The sequence below is a fragment of the Oncorhynchus clarkii genome, chromosome 6 (genome assembly GCF_045791955.1).
Source record: "Oncorhynchus clarkii lewisi isolate Uvic-CL-2024 chromosome 6, UVic_Ocla_1.0, whole genome shotgun sequence".
Classification (NCBI taxonomy): Eukaryota; Metazoa; Chordata; class Actinopteri; order Salmoniformes; family Salmonidae; genus Oncorhynchus; species Oncorhynchus clarkii.
The window spans coordinates 48,521,745-48,536,956 of NC_092152.1; the positions used below are offsets into that span (position 1 = coordinate 48,521,745).

At 41.2% G+C, this 15,212-nt stretch overlaps 3 protein-coding genes across 5 annotated transcripts in view; 2 read left to right on the plus strand and 1 right to left on the minus strand.

Annotated features, from left to right (window-relative positions):
- LOC139412112 (cilia and flagella associated protein 77) overlaps positions 1 to 732 on the plus strand; it is a 44,162-nt gene extending 43,430 nt beyond the window's left edge. Inside the window, exon 6 of the mRNA XM_071158916.1 lies at positions 293 to 732. Coding sequence (XP_071015017.1) covers positions 293 to 415 — 123 coding nt within the window. The 3' untranslated portion in view covers positions 416 to 732. The remainder of the gene's footprint in view (positions 1 to 292) is intronic.
- Positions 733 to 2,782: 2,050 nt separating this feature from the next.
- On the plus strand, positions 2,783 to 5,271 carry LOC139412113 (BarH-like homeobox 1a). The gene is made up of 3 exons (XM_071158917.1): positions 2,783 to 3,224; positions 4,296 to 4,509; positions 4,992 to 5,271. The coding sequence occupies exons 1-3, from the start codon at positions 2,783 to 2,785 to the stop codon at positions 5,269 to 5,271; spliced, it is 936 nt and encodes a 311-aa protein (XP_071015018.1).
- Positions 5,272 to 13,006: 7,735 nt separating this feature from the next.
- Positions 13,007 to 15,212, minus strand: part of LOC139411245 (DEAD (Asp-Glu-Ala-Asp) box polypeptide 31) — a 53,132-nt gene continuing 50,926 nt past the window's right edge. For all 3 annotated transcript variants that reach the window (XM_071157281.1, XM_071157280.1, XM_071157282.1), the window contains exon 21: positions 13,007 to 15,129. In XM_071157281.1, coding sequence (XP_071013382.1) covers positions 14,985 to 15,129 — 145 coding nt within the window. In that variant the 3' untranslated portion in view covers positions 13,007 to 14,984. The remainder of the gene's footprint in view (positions 15,130 to 15,212) is intronic.

Consider the following 15,212-nt stretch of genomic DNA (forward strand, 5'->3'; position numbering starts at 1 on the left):
ATCCATACACAGAAATCTAAATGCCTGGAGGAAAGGGTGAGATGAGCCAGTGGAGATGCATTAGATGTGCTCCTCAAACTCTCCATCACATCTTTCAGTGGTACTCACACATTGGAGTCATATCTGTATATACACAAGACTTTCCTACATATCTCTTTAAAAAACATTGCCATATAAGACTGGGCCAAGTCAAACTCACCATAACATATCTCTATATAAACCTGGTCAAACTAACCATGTCATATATATTTACAAGCCAAACTCAACATCACTGTTCATCTCTTACCTGCAGGTTGGCCCAGCTCTGGACACATTCCGGGATCCATATGCTAGAAAGAAGGCCTTCAATGCACACTTCTCAGACTCAGTGGCACGGACAGGACAGCTGGGCCAGGGAACCTACACTGTGGGCTAAAACATACATAGAGAAGAGTCTATGTAGTAACTGTTGGGGTAGGGAGTAGGGGTGCAAAGTCTTATTTTCCAACCAGCCTTAATCAAATTGCTCTCAGATGCAATCAACCTATATATATATATATATATATTACTCATACTGACAATATTATTATCATGGGATTTTACTGATTTCTACAACTCAATTACAATTGAGATTAAAAAACAGATATTGTACTTCCGGCCGGACTTACACTGTTACCACCACAAGGATTTGTAATATGTTTGTAGACTACACTACTCTTTAACTCAGCGAGAAGGTAAAGTACAAAACACTCAAATGCTATGAATGTGTTCCAGGAAAAATAAAGGAAAAATATTAAGTTATTCAAATATGCTAATATTGCTTCACTTTTCACTGTTTGTTATTAGGTCATAGCTTGGCTATAAATCTTTTTCTCGGGTTGTGTTCCAAGTATAAAACATTTAATGGAAAAGTCAGACTGATTTAGGGTCATTTATTTCAATAAATTCATATATTCTACTTTCTGTTTGTTTGCCTACATAGAAAATCATATGTTTTCTATGTTAATTCGCATAATATAAGCAAAACCACAACCTATACATATGGTACAATACTATATGTATACTGAACAAAAAAGCAACATGCAACAATATCAGTGATTTTACTGATTTACTGTACATGTAAGGCAATCAGTAATTTGAAAAAAATTAAATGGGCCCTAATCTATAGACTTAATGACTGGGCAGGGAAGGCATAGGCCCACTCACCTGGGAATCAAAATTAGTTTATCAGAATTAGTTTTTCCACACAAAATAACTTTATTACAGACAGACATACGCCTCAGTTTCATCAGCTGTCCGGCTGGCTGGTCTCAGATGATCCCGCAGGTGAAGAAGCCGGATGTGGAGGTCCTGGACTGGCGTGGTTACATGTGGTCTGCGGTTTTGAGGCTGGTTGGAAGTACAGCCATATTCTCTAAAACAACATAAAACGGCTTATGGTAGAAAACTTAACATTACATTCTCTGGCAACAGCTCTGGTGGACATTCCTGCAGTCAGCATGCCAATTGCACACTCCTTCAAAACTTGAGACATCTGTGGCATTGTGTTACTTCATCTCATGAAACATGGGACCAACACTTTACATGTTGCGTATTTATTTTTGTTCAGTACATATAGCTGACACTCCCAAACTCACTCCACAGCAACCCCAGTAGATGAGCTGAGCACAACTACAGATCCAGGTCAAAGCAATATTATAAAGGGCTGCTTGCTAAGCCATACCGCTTTCTCCCGAGCCAGCTCATACCAAGATGAGAAACTCAGGACCTCTGCCTCACAAATACACATGACAGGCCTCTTGAAGCACTCCAACCTGTTGTGCAACTGCAGAATAAGGAGTGAGTTTCATAGATCCTCATCTGCTACATCTCCTTAAATATCAGACTAGGAAGAACTGACCCCCCCACCATTATACCTACACGTAACATGCCAATTCAACAAATATGAATATGTACACATTGAAATACATATTTCTGCAGTGGCAAGAAGTGAAAAAATAAACAACCCGGTTAGAGATGGATTACCAAGGAAAAGCTACATCTAGGTTACCAGAGGACTATTGCCAGCGTTGGTAAAGGTGTTATGAATCAGTGTGAAAATATCTGTACGGAGATATAATTTATGATGCCCAGGCCAAATATCTGTATCATATTTACAGTAATGAGGGGTGAGATGAAACAGGGTGGTTGGTAGTGGTTGAATCCACCCTTCCCCCACTCCTCCTCCCCTCAGTTATCACCAAAACCTCTCTGAGCCAATGGGCTCAGGGCATTGTTAGAGACACCTTTAAAAGCTGACAATTGTGCTTTAGTTGTGAACAGGGTCACTAGGGGACTTTGTCTATTATTTTATGTTTGCTTGGGGCCACAACATCAACCATATACAGTACCAGTAAGCCCATCATGTTTGTTCGTGTCGTCAGTGTCTCCCGGTTTCCTCAAAGGCAGGACGTGACTGCAGACTGCATGGACTTTAAGACTGGTGATGAAATGAACTCGCTAACTGGTTGAGGTCCTTCCCTTACAGGGGAAGTTTACTCTACAAAACATGTGGAATTAGGCTATTATTAACCTAGGATATTTTTGGGGGTGGGGAGAATAGCATACAGTGTCGTTTTCAGAACATATACATATATTTCTACAGACACGCTGCAGTAAAACGCGTAGGCCTAATGACGGAAAGTGGATAAAAACAAATTGCCTGGTCAAAGTTGTTTTGGGATTTTCCAACTGGACAGTTGACTTGGTCTCAAATTGTAGTTTAAAAGTACGAAATTACCCAGTTGCCCTGTTCATATTTATCATGGAGGTCTCCACAAACGGGTCGAGTTTTGGTGTTGACTCTCTGCTGTCTCACAGACCAGCAAGCCCACACTTTTTGAAAGGAGACAGTTCGATCGAAAAATGCCGGTCTCCACTGGAGTTAAGCCCGAGGTCCATCCTGGAAAGCAGCTGCTCATCTCCCTTCTCCCCGCGACCGGAGTCTGTCGAAGATGCAATGCACAGACATGATTTTGCACTGGAATCCTCGCTACAGCATGGGCAACTGCCCCAGCCACGGACAGTCGCATCATCTTTTCTTATTCGGGATATTCTTGCAGACTGTAACAAACCACTTGCAGCATGTGCCCCATACAAGAGTCATGAACATCCCATGCCAGACTCCGAGCATTTTGAGTCCAAAATAGCGGACGACTTTATGGATAAAATCCACAGCAACTCGTCCTCGGAAAATGAATACAAAGGTAAGCTTTATTACTTGACAGTCCGTAAAACAAGTTGACAGTGAGTTAATCGCTCATATAGACTGCTATTTTAAGAATTGTCTAATTATGGTAGGCCTATAAATAGCCGAATGTCTTATAAATTAAATTTAAAAAAACGTTAATTAAGATAACTAGGCTATCGTATTAGTTCATCAATTATATGAAGACATTAGGCATATAGCCCAATACCCTTGGTTTGTAGGCCTACTTTCTATACATTAGTATTTATATTGAGAGAAAATAAAATTGCGCGCCCATTTAACTGCCTTTGAAACCACTTACTTTGAAAATGCAAACAGAAAAAAATCCAAATATAGTCCTATATGATGATTTGTTCAATAAGGCCTTTAAGCGTAAACAATGTATCCAGCGTGGTAATTGACGATGGTTGCAGCTAACATACATATGATAATAATAATGTAATTTGACTAGGACTATTATAGGCCACTTTAATATTATAGACCGTTCCTTATTTGTCATCAACCTGAAAGTGTGTGCGTGTGCGTCAAACCATCATCTCATCCTTACATTGACCAATATAAATGTAGGGGGCCTAATGCCTATGATGACTGGTTTTCATTCATTTCGTATATCAGATTGTCTCTCTCTCTAGTTGGTTTATCTTCCACCGATACATCCAATTGTTCGGGGATTGGCTGCAATTTGTCTACCTGAATCAGATTTGTAACCCGAGGATCTTGTCAACTCTATATTTCGGGTTTATCCACGGTCCTGTGAAGTCGCGCCAGTCAGTTGACTGGTTTCCATCCCTTGTGGATCAATTAACTGGATTATTGTACTCCCTGAGAATCAGATCGGCCCATATAAAAACCAGTTTTCGCGCTTCACATATCCACTGTGCAATAACCATGGAAACAACCGATATATTTTATGTGGCAGTTATAGGCCCATAGCCTTAGAAATCCCTGTCCAATCATAACCATGATTTTAGGCCAACCGGAAAATGTGCAGGTCAAAATTCTCTCTTTTATGATTCTGGTTATATTTTGGTCATGTATCTAATTGTAAATACATGTTCATTCATTTTAGCGCGAGACCGTGACATGGACAGCAGCAGAGACAGTCCGTCGTCTCGGCTGAAGAAGCCCCGGAAAGCTCGAACCGCTTTCAGTGATCACCAGCTGGCCCAGCTCGAGCGCAGCTTCGAAAGGCAGAAATATCTGAGTGTGCAGGACAGAATGGAGTTGGCAGCTTCGCTCAACCTCAGCGACACTCAGGTCAAAACGTGGTACCAGAACAGACGGTGAGTTGCAAGACAGATCGAAACCGTAATTTGTAATTAATGTAAGTAGGACTAGTTATTGGATTCAGCCACTCAAAAATATGTTATTACAAACATATAGTTTTGGCTAAGTCCTCCCATATCGTTGTGAAGAAATTACACGTAACACAATTACGGACAACACATGAATACACGCATAATCAATTACTGCATTCTGTATCAATTTAAGTGACGTGCTGTTATTACACAATTGCTATAATTATTATTTACCCATAAAATGGCTGTCAACTGTGAGGAGATTTGACATTTTCCCCCTAATGTAGCTACATTGTTTATTTAATAAACAGGTCTGTTGGGTGAGTTAAGTAGGCCTATGAAATATTCTGGGTAACATCCAATTCTATTTCCTCCTGCTTGTTATAATAGCAGATAACGATGGCCAATAAATTATACCTATAGCTTGATTTTGTTCTCTAAACCCTAATTTTCCTTTTTCGTCTTAGAACGAAATGGAAGCGCCAGACCGCGGTTGGACTGGAATTGTTGGCCGAAGCTGGCAACTACTCGACTCTTCAAAGAATGTTTCCCTCGCCATATTTTTACTCACAAAGTCTGGTTTCGAACCTAGATACCACAGCGGGCTTATATCTGTACAGAGGACCCTCGGCACCACCACCTATCCAGCGTCCGCTGTTTCCACGAATCCTCCTCCATGGTCTTCAGGGAGGCGTGGAGCCGCTTTCCTCTCTATCTGGGGTCCTCCCTCGACCTACACATCGATGAACGGACATAGCTGTCAGCAGCCACGCAAGCTCCTCGCTGACAAACAAATGGGACTGCACATGAACAAAATTACATTACTTTGAAAGTCGAAACTTTTATTTGGGTCGATATTTGTGAAATGTAGTGAACAGTTTGGCTTTAGGGGAAAAATGACAAATAAACATGTTTGTAGGCCAATGTGTAGGCTAATTGAACATGGTGTGTTTCAGAGCGGGCCTTCATATTTTTTTTAGGCTGACGAATAGGCTCTTTAATCAACGTGGAATTATTGGATTGAGGCCAAAATGCTATTTTGTGTTAGCACAAATTTGGGTCTGGATTACATTTGTTTTGCTTAAATTATGCGTTTAGAGCTGGCAAAGGCAATCTTCCCACATTTGCGTATACTGCATCCACGATAAACGCTGCATGTCGGCCCCCATCGGAAATTAGCTTTACATTTCGATCACGCAATCTGTAACGCTTAAGCGATACTGTTTTTAGAGAATAACTGGGCTCTATTCAAACAAAACCAAAATAAACACGTGGTTATAGCTTATATATGTCCATGATAATTGCAAATAATGGAGATGTGGGGACCTACATTCCAGATTTATCTTTAGCATTTAATTCAATATGACATTCACTTTTCGTTCCGCTCAAATTGGACGACCAATACGGGGCAACAGTGAAACTTTTTGAAGATGAAAGATGTAGTCTAATTTGAAATTGTTCGCGCAATGTCATGTGGTTGTTTCAAAGTATCCTATCCCAGTTAAAGCCAAAACATGGGGATGTATTTACGTTTTTTAAATGTATAAATACGTTCTACAAAAATTACCCTTCACTCAAAATATGTGGTCGAAAGAAGATTTAGTACAGTCAGCCTAGACTGAGTTTTTATTTTATTAGGCCTGTTCAACTTTTATTTTGACAGGGAGTCATGTTAGCCAATCAATGGGCACAGCATTGCACACTGGCCTCTATAAGGTTTAAATTAAATTAAGGAATCATTAGAAATGAAAGCAAAACGTGGCCTATGGTGGTCTAGCAGTCTAGCCGCTGCCTCTGGTGCACAAAACAACCCCAGATAGGTGCTGTGAAATGTGTTGTTTTACATGGTCAGCCATAGTAGTAGGAGGCCCTGGAGCAAATTAGCGTTTAGTGCCTTGCCCAAGGGCACAGAAGATTTTTCACCTTGTCGCTCGGACATTCGAACCAGCAACCTTCTGCTTCAGCACACTCTCCTCTTTCATCTCTAAACATACAACTAAATGATCTTTAATAAAGGCCCAATGCAGTCAAAAACATAACTTCTCTATTTTATATATATACACTATGTTGGAATAATACTGTGAAATTGTGAAAATGACAATGCCCTTTTATTGTAAGTCAAATTAAGTGGGAACGGTCGGGAATGGTGTGTTGACAAACATAACTCTTAAAATATAGCCTACATGTAAAATAAAAATCTAGGTGAATTCGACAATTAGCTGTCAAATTAATTTCAGATTTGGTCAACATTTATGTTTTGCAGGCTACCTATAGCCTGCATTTTACACTTGATTTAAGTTGCACAAAATCTAAATTCCAATTCCAATCAAGTGTTCAAATCTCAAATGCACTTGGTTGAGAGCTGAAACTTTACAAAATTCTTGTCCATTTCTAAACCACACAGAGAATTAAAGTAATCCCATAGAAATACAGTTGAAGTCGGAAGTTTACATACACTTAGGTTGGAGTCTTTAAAACTCATTTTTCAACCACTCCACACATTTCACACATTTCTTAACAAACTATAGTTTTGGCAAGTCGGTTAGGACATCTAATTTGTGCATGACACAAGTAATTTTTCCAACACTTGTTTACATACAGATTATTTCACTGTATCACAATTCCAGTAGGTCAAAAGTTTACATACACTAAGTTGACTGTGCCTTTAAACAGCTTGGAAAATACCAGAAAATTATGTCATGGCTTTAGAAGCTTCTGATAGGCTAATTGACATAATAAAGAGTCAATTGGAGGTGTACCTGTGGATGTATTTCAAGGCCTACCTTCAAACTCAGTGCCTCTTTGCTTGATATCATGGGAAAATCAAAATAAATCAGCCAAGACCTCAGAAAAAGATTGTAGACATCCACAAGTCTGGTTCATCCTTGGGAGCAATTTCCAAACACCTGAAGGTACCATGTTCATCTGTACAAACAATAGTACGCAAGTATAAACACCATGGGACCATGCAGCCATCATAACGCTCAGGAAGGAGACGCGTTCTGTCTCCTAGAGATGAATTTACTTTGGTGCGAAAAGAGCAAATCAATCCCAGAACAACAGCAAAGGACTTTGTGAAGATGCTGGAGGACATAGGTACAAAAGTATCTATATCCACAGTAAAACAAGTCCTATATCGACAACCTGAAAGGCCCCTCAATGAGGAAGAAGCCACTGCTTCAAAACCGCCATAAAAAAGCCAGACTACGGTCTGCAACTGCACATGGGGACAAAGATCGTACCTTTTGGAAAAATGTCCTCTGGTCTAATGAAACAAAAATATTACCTTTTGGCCATAATGACTATCGTTATGTTGGGAGGAAAAAGGGGGAGGCTTGCAAGCCGAAGAATACCATCCCAACTGTGAAGCACGGTTGTGGGGGTGCTTTGCTGCAGGAGGGACTGGTGCACTTTACAAAATAGATGGCGTCATGAGGGAAAATTAAGTGGATATATTGAAGCAAGATCTCAAGACATCAGTAGGAAGTTAAAGCTTAGTCGCTAATGGGTCTTCCAAATGGACAATGACCCCAAGCATACTTCCAAAGTTGTGGCAAAATGGCTTAAGGACAACAAAGGCAAGGTATTGGAGTGGCCATCACAAAGCCCTGACCACAATCCTATAGAAAATGTGTGGGCAGAACTGAAAAAGCGTGTGCGAGCAAGGAGGCCTACAAACCTGACTCAGTTATACCAGCTCTGTCAGGAGGAATGGGCCAAAATTCACCCAACTGCTTGTGGAAGGCTACCCAAAACATTTGACCCAAATTACACAATTTAAAGGCAATGCTACCAAATACACTCTATTAGTATGTAAACTTCTGACCCACTGGGAATGTGATGAAAGAAATACAAACTGAAATAAATCATTCTCTCTACTATTATTCTGACATTTCACATTCTTAAAATAAAGTGGTGATCCTAACTGACCTAAGGCAGGGAATTTTTACTCTGATTAAATGTCAGGAACTGTGAAAAACTGAGTTTAAATGTATTTGGCTAAGGTGTATGTAAACTTCCGACATCAACTGTAGGTCTAATCAATAGTTAAAAACCCACTTGTAATTGCTTAAAACGAATTGTCAATATGGCAGTAGTTGTAGGCTATAACTAATGTTGTGGCGGACCATCTGAACAGCTGACATTATTTGTCAACAATAGATTTGCCAAACAATAAGTCAACAAAATATTGAATTAGTGGTTATCAATGATGACTCCCAAAGTGCTGGTGATGGTGTCTTGGGCTCTTGGCCAAAATGCGATAACAGCTGGTGACCAGCTGATACTGCCCAATATGACCGTGGAGAGACTGGGACAGGACAGCTGGTCAGCGGCGACGCACGCAACACTCCTGACTCCTCAACCCGGCTAGAAAGCTACTCTACCTGGTGATTGGTGAAATTCAAGCCAACCAAACTTGTGAAATGGCCCCCAACGATTAAAACAAAAAGACAATGTGTTTTGGTTAGAAGTGAACAAATTAGGGATGGATCAAAATGTACATAATGGGTACTTGGAGGAAAACGGGGGAGGGTCGTGCTTTTTCAATTTCAGTCAAGGGGAGGGTTTAGTATTTTCTAAATCTAGTCCAGGGGAGGGTCATGTAATTTGTAATTGATTAAATATCAACATTTCTTAGTGTTTTAGAATTACTTGCTAATTAAGAGGGAGATTAACCCGATGCCCCAATCAAGTTAAGCGTCAGAATAAGAGACAAAGTAGAGTCGCAATTCAACAGCTCAGACACGAGACGTATGTGGCAGGGTCTAGTCAATCATGGATTACAAAACGAAAACCAGCCAAGTCGCGGATACCGACATCTTGCTCCCAAACAAACTAAACAACTTCTCTGCTCGCTTTGAGGACAATACAGTGCCACTGACACGGCCCGATACCACAATCTGCTGTGAGGGCTCTTCTTCACTGCAGCCAACGTGAGTAAAACATTTAAACGTGTTAACCCTCGAAGGCTGTCGGCCCAGACAGCATCCCTAGCCGCATGCTCAGACCAGCTGGCTGGTGTGATTACGGACATAATCAATCCCTATCCCAGTCTGCTGTTCCCACATGCTTCAAGAGGGCCACCATTGTTCCTGTTCCCAAGAAAGCTAAGGTAACTGAGCTAAACGACTATCGCCCCGTAGCAGTCAATTCAGTCATCATGAAGTGCTTTGAGAGACTAGTCAAGGATCATATCACCTCCACCCTACCCGACACCCTAGACCCACTCCAATTTGCTTAACGCCCCAATAGGTCCACAGATGACGCAATCACAATGCACACTACCCTAACCCATCTGGAAAAGAGGAATACCCATGTAAGAATGCTGTTCATCGATTACAGATCAGTATTTAACACCATAGTACCCTCCAAAGTCGTCATTAAGCTTGAGACCCTGGGTCTTGACCCTGCCCTGTGCAACAGGGTCCTGGACTATCTGACGGCGGCACCCAGGTGGTGAGGGTAGGAAACATCTCCACCCCGCTGATCCTCAACACTGGGGTCTCACAAGGGTGCGTTCTCAGTCCTCTTCTGTACTCCCTGTTCACCCACGACTGCGTGGCCATGCATGCCTCCAGCTCAATCATAAAGTTTGCAGACGACACTACAGTGGTAGGCTTGATTACCAACAATGACGAGGTGAGGGCCCTCTGAGTGTGGGGTCAGGAAAATAAACTCGCACTCAACGCCAACAAAACAAAGGAGATGATCGTGGACTTCAGGAAACAGCAGAGGGTGCACCCCCCTATCCACATCGACGGGACAGTAGTGGAGAAGGTGGAAAGTTAAGTTCCCCGGCGTACACATTCACGGACTCACAAATGGTCCACCCACACAGACAGTGTGGTGAAGAAGGCGCAACAGTGCCTCTTCAAGCTCAGGAGGCTGAAGAAATTTGGCTTGTCACCAAAAACCATCAAACTTTTACAGATGCACATTCGAGAGCATCCTGTCGGGCTGTTTCACCGCCTGGTACAGCAACTGCTCCGCCCACAATTGTAAGGCTCTCCAGAGGGTAGTGAGGTCTGCACAACGCATCACCGGGGGAAAACTACCTTCCCTCCATGAAACCTACACCACCCGATGTCACAGGAAGGCCAAAAAGATCATCAAGGACAACAACTACTCGAGCCACTGCCTGTTCACCCCGCTATCATCCAGAAGGCGAGGTCAGTACAGGTGCATCAAAGCTGGGGCCGAGAGACTGAAAAACAGCTTCTATCTCAAGGCCATCAGACTGTTAAACAACCATCACTAACATTGAGTGGCTGCTGCCAACATACTGACTCAAATCTCTAGCCACTTTAATAATTAGATGTAATAAATGTATCAGTAGTCACTTTAAACAATGGCACTTTATTTAATGTTTACAAATCCCACATTACTCATCTCATATGAATATACTGTACTCTATACCCTCTTGCCTATGCCGTACGCCCATCCATTTATATGTACATATTCTTATTCATTCCTTTATAGTCAGAACTAGAAGGACAAGCATTTCGCTACACTCACATTAACATCTGCTAAACATGTGTATGTAATCAATAAAAGTTGATTTGATCTCTGATTCTCCGCTGGGTGCATAATATCAAGTGCGCCTATAGGCTATTTAGTGTGGTTTCAATCAAAAGATCCATAGCCTATAGACTACAAAGTGCCTGCTTGGAGAAACAAAGAGTAAAGTTATATTTCTAAGATAGCTGCTGGGATGGTGTAAATAAAACTAGGCTGCATTACACACTGCAATGGACATTAGAACCCTGGGCCCCGGCCCTGCTCTCCTCTTGCTGATCAAAAAATTGTGTGTGCTTGCCTAACAAATGGCTGTGCTGTGTAGGCCTACGGTGGCAGTTCAGGAGAGTCAAAGGCTTCTTCCGAAAATAATTTGGGATTATGCCTAGTCCTAAAAATCTTGCGTGTGGACTAGCCTATAGCCTATGTTCTGTTCAGTTTGAAAAGGAGAGCATTAACATGAGGACAGGCCAAGCTTGATAGCTTGCTACTACTATAATTGATTTAATTAAAAACAATATACAATGCATTCAGAAAGTATTCAGACCCCTGGACCTTTTCCACATTTTGTTATGTTACAGCCTTATTGTAAAAGGGATTAAGTTAGTTTTTCACCAATCTACACACAATACCCTATAATGACAAAGCAAAACTCGTTTTTTAAATGTTGGCAAATATATAAAAATGTAAAAACCTGGAAATATCACATTTAAATAAGTATTCATACAGTTTACTAAGTACTTTGTTGAAGCACCTTTGGCAGCGATTACAGCCTTCGAGTCTTCTTGGGTATGACGCACAAACATGGCACACATGTATTTGGGGAGTTTCTCCCATTCTTCTCTGCAGATCCTCTAAAGCTGTCAGGTTGGATAAAGGCCTGCATAAAAAAAAGCCTGATTGTTGGAGTGCTGCAGAGATAGTGGTCTTTCTGGAAGGTTCTCCCATCTCCACAGAGGAACACTAGAGCTCTGTCAGAGAGACCATCAGGTTCTTGGTCACCTCCCCGACTGCTCAGTTGGCAGGGCGCCCAGCTCTTGGAAGAGTCTTGGTGGTTCCAAACTTCTTCCATTTAAGAATCGTGGAGGCCACTGTGTTCTTGGGGACCTTCAAATGCTGCAGAAATGTTTTGGTACCCTTCCTCAGATCTGTGCCTCGACACAATCCTGTCTCGAAGCTCTACAGACAATTCCTTCGACCTCATGACTTGGTTTTTGCTCTTACATGCACTGTCAACTGTGAGACTTTATATACAGGTGTGTGCCTTTTCAAATCATGTCCAATCAATTGAATTTACCACAGGTGGACTCCACATTGCAGAAACATCTCAATGATGATCAATGGAAACAGGTTGCACCTGAGCTCCATTTCGAGTCTCATAGCAAAGGGTCTGAATACTTATGTAAATAAGGTCTCTTATTTCTAATACATTTGCAACAATGTCTAAAAACCAGGTTTTGCTTTTTCATTATGGGGTAGTGTGTGCAGATTGGATTTTAGAATAAGGCTGTAACGTAACAAAATGTTTGAAAATGGAAGGGGCCTGAATACTTTCCGAATGCACTGAATTTCTTGCCCATGATGTAGACCTATTTATCAGAGTTATTGACCTCACAATAAGCCAGATTCTAGTAACTTACATTGTGGTGCTGAAACTTGAAGCATCAGCCATGGCACAATCAATCGGAAATGAACAGCTGGTGCTGAAAGTAGGCAAATTCGAGTAGGCATAATTAATTTCAAACCTCTTCAATTTAATTAGACTAACAACAAGAGGGATGTGTGTTGGAGCCTATTTCTTCCTATTTAAGAAATAAGAGGTAGGCCTACCTTTGTGACAGACAGAATTAGGTTGTAGGCTGCTATATCCATAGATATGTCGGTCAATTCCTCCACGCTCAATGCACTCTAAACAACAGCCCTTGACTGACACAGAGGTAGGCCAAGTGAAGACCAAGACTTGAAATGAGCGGGTATGCCATAGGTCTACTTTTTATTAAAGAAAATGGCAAAAAGCACAGGCCAACCCCTTGTTTGCGTAAGACAGCAGTTAAAGTTTGCATCGGTAGACCGACTGGTGGAAAAGAAGGTCTGCATCGGTAGTCCGACTGTCTGTGGTTGAAATGTAAGACTAAGTTTTGAAAGTACCATGCTCAGATTCCTAATGACATATCAGATTTTATTATTTGCAAACAGGGACAGTTTCATTACAAACAAGACACACTGATTAGGCATTGGATAAATATGATAAGATGAACACATAGGTCTATCTCTGTCCATTCTTAGCCTGTCATTTCAGTAATTTGTGTAGTATTACAAAAGATTCTGCTAAAATTGCAGAATTGAACTTTGATACATATGAAAATAAAAGCCCACAAACGTCAATACCTGTATAGCATACCAATCAACCAACCATAGCGGCAGGTAGCCTAGTGGTTAGAGCGTTGGGCCAGTACCTGAAATGTTGCTGGATCGAATCCCAAGCTGACAAGGCAAAGAAATCTGTCGTTCTGCCCCTGAACAAGGCAGTTAACCCACTGTTCCCCGGTAGGCCGTCATTGTATATAAGAACTGACTTGCTTAGTTAAATATAAAGGTTAAAAAAAAAGCCTATTTGTAAGACTGTATTCACCTGGAAAAAGTAGCAATGTAAAAACACATGAAAAGTTTTTTTTAAAAGATCACACTTGTAATTTTGTTTTATCGGAACATGAGGTCATATTCACTGAGTATACCAAACATTAGGAACACCTTCCTAATATAGAGTTGCTTTTGACAGTTGTGTCAAGTAAGCTTGGATGTCCTTTGGGTGGTGGCGCATTCTTGATCCACATGGAAAAAGGTTAAGCATAAAAAAACAGCAGCGTTGCAGTTCTTGACGCCAACCAGTGCGCCCGGCACCCACCATACCCAGTTCAAAAGGCACTTCAATATTTTGTCTGGCCCATTCATCCACTGAATGGCTCACATACACAATCCCTGTCTCAATTGTCTAAAGGCTTAAAAATCCTTCTTTAACTTGTCTCCTCCCCTTCATCTACACTGATTGAAGTGACTTCAATAAGGGATCATAGCTTTCACCTCTCATGTCATGGAAAGAGCAGGTGTTCTTAATGTTTTGTATACTTATATGATTTCTGACATTCGGAAACATTTTAGATCGCATGAATGCATTTTGTTTCATTACCTTTATCACTTTCCATGATCTGGGTTTATTTTATGAAACAAATTCAACACCAAACATGTATTTTCAAAATTGAAAATGTTCATTTAAAGTCGTATCCACACAGATGTATACCAACATTCCTATCGATGCAGTAGCTGAAAATACAATTCTGACATTCTGGAGAACAACCATACTCTTTTCATGAAACGGTGACATACTTAACTTGTGTCGACGTGATAGACCATGGTGCGTGGCTCACCATACAATTCATTATAAAATAATACACACAACCTGAGACTGTCAGTCTGTTCTGAACTGCTAAAGAAAAACACTATACTCACTATGTCAACTTCTGCTGCCCCATATTTGGGGGTTTTGTGTCAAGCATGGCTCTGGGATCAATTCTGTAGAAACACAGTGATTGTGCAAAGGTAGAGGGTTAAACAGTTATGGTAAGGATGGAATTCACCCATCCTTAAGCTACACAACCAGCACAATCACAAATCAACCCCTAGAACCCCTTCACCCGTTCTAGGTGCACCATTTTAGATGAGAAGATACTGGGCGAAATGAATATCAAATGACAGATACTCCACCTAATCTAAAAAAAAGAAGAAAAAAAAGGGCTAGGTGGAGTTATTACTTTTTCAACTATAATTTGATCGGTTTAGATCTATGAGGGGCCGTCATAAACATGTCTAGACTATAGCTGCTAGGGACAAGAGATTGGTTTAGGAGTTAGGAGAGCTGTCCTGGGTGAGTGGGGATAACCTTTCAGCTATTCCACTCGGTCCTCCTCTCCGTTGGCTTGGCTTTTCTTCTTCTTCTTCTTTTTGGATGCGGAGTCTCCATCAATCCCGCTGGCATATTCGGAGCGCGTGAGACTGGCCACCCGCTCTTCAGTGCTAAACTTCTTGAGAGGTCTGAGGGGAGAAAGCATAGGATGCAGCAGCTTCATTAGACAAGCGGTCCCTAATATACCAATTGGTAAAACATTAACACTCAA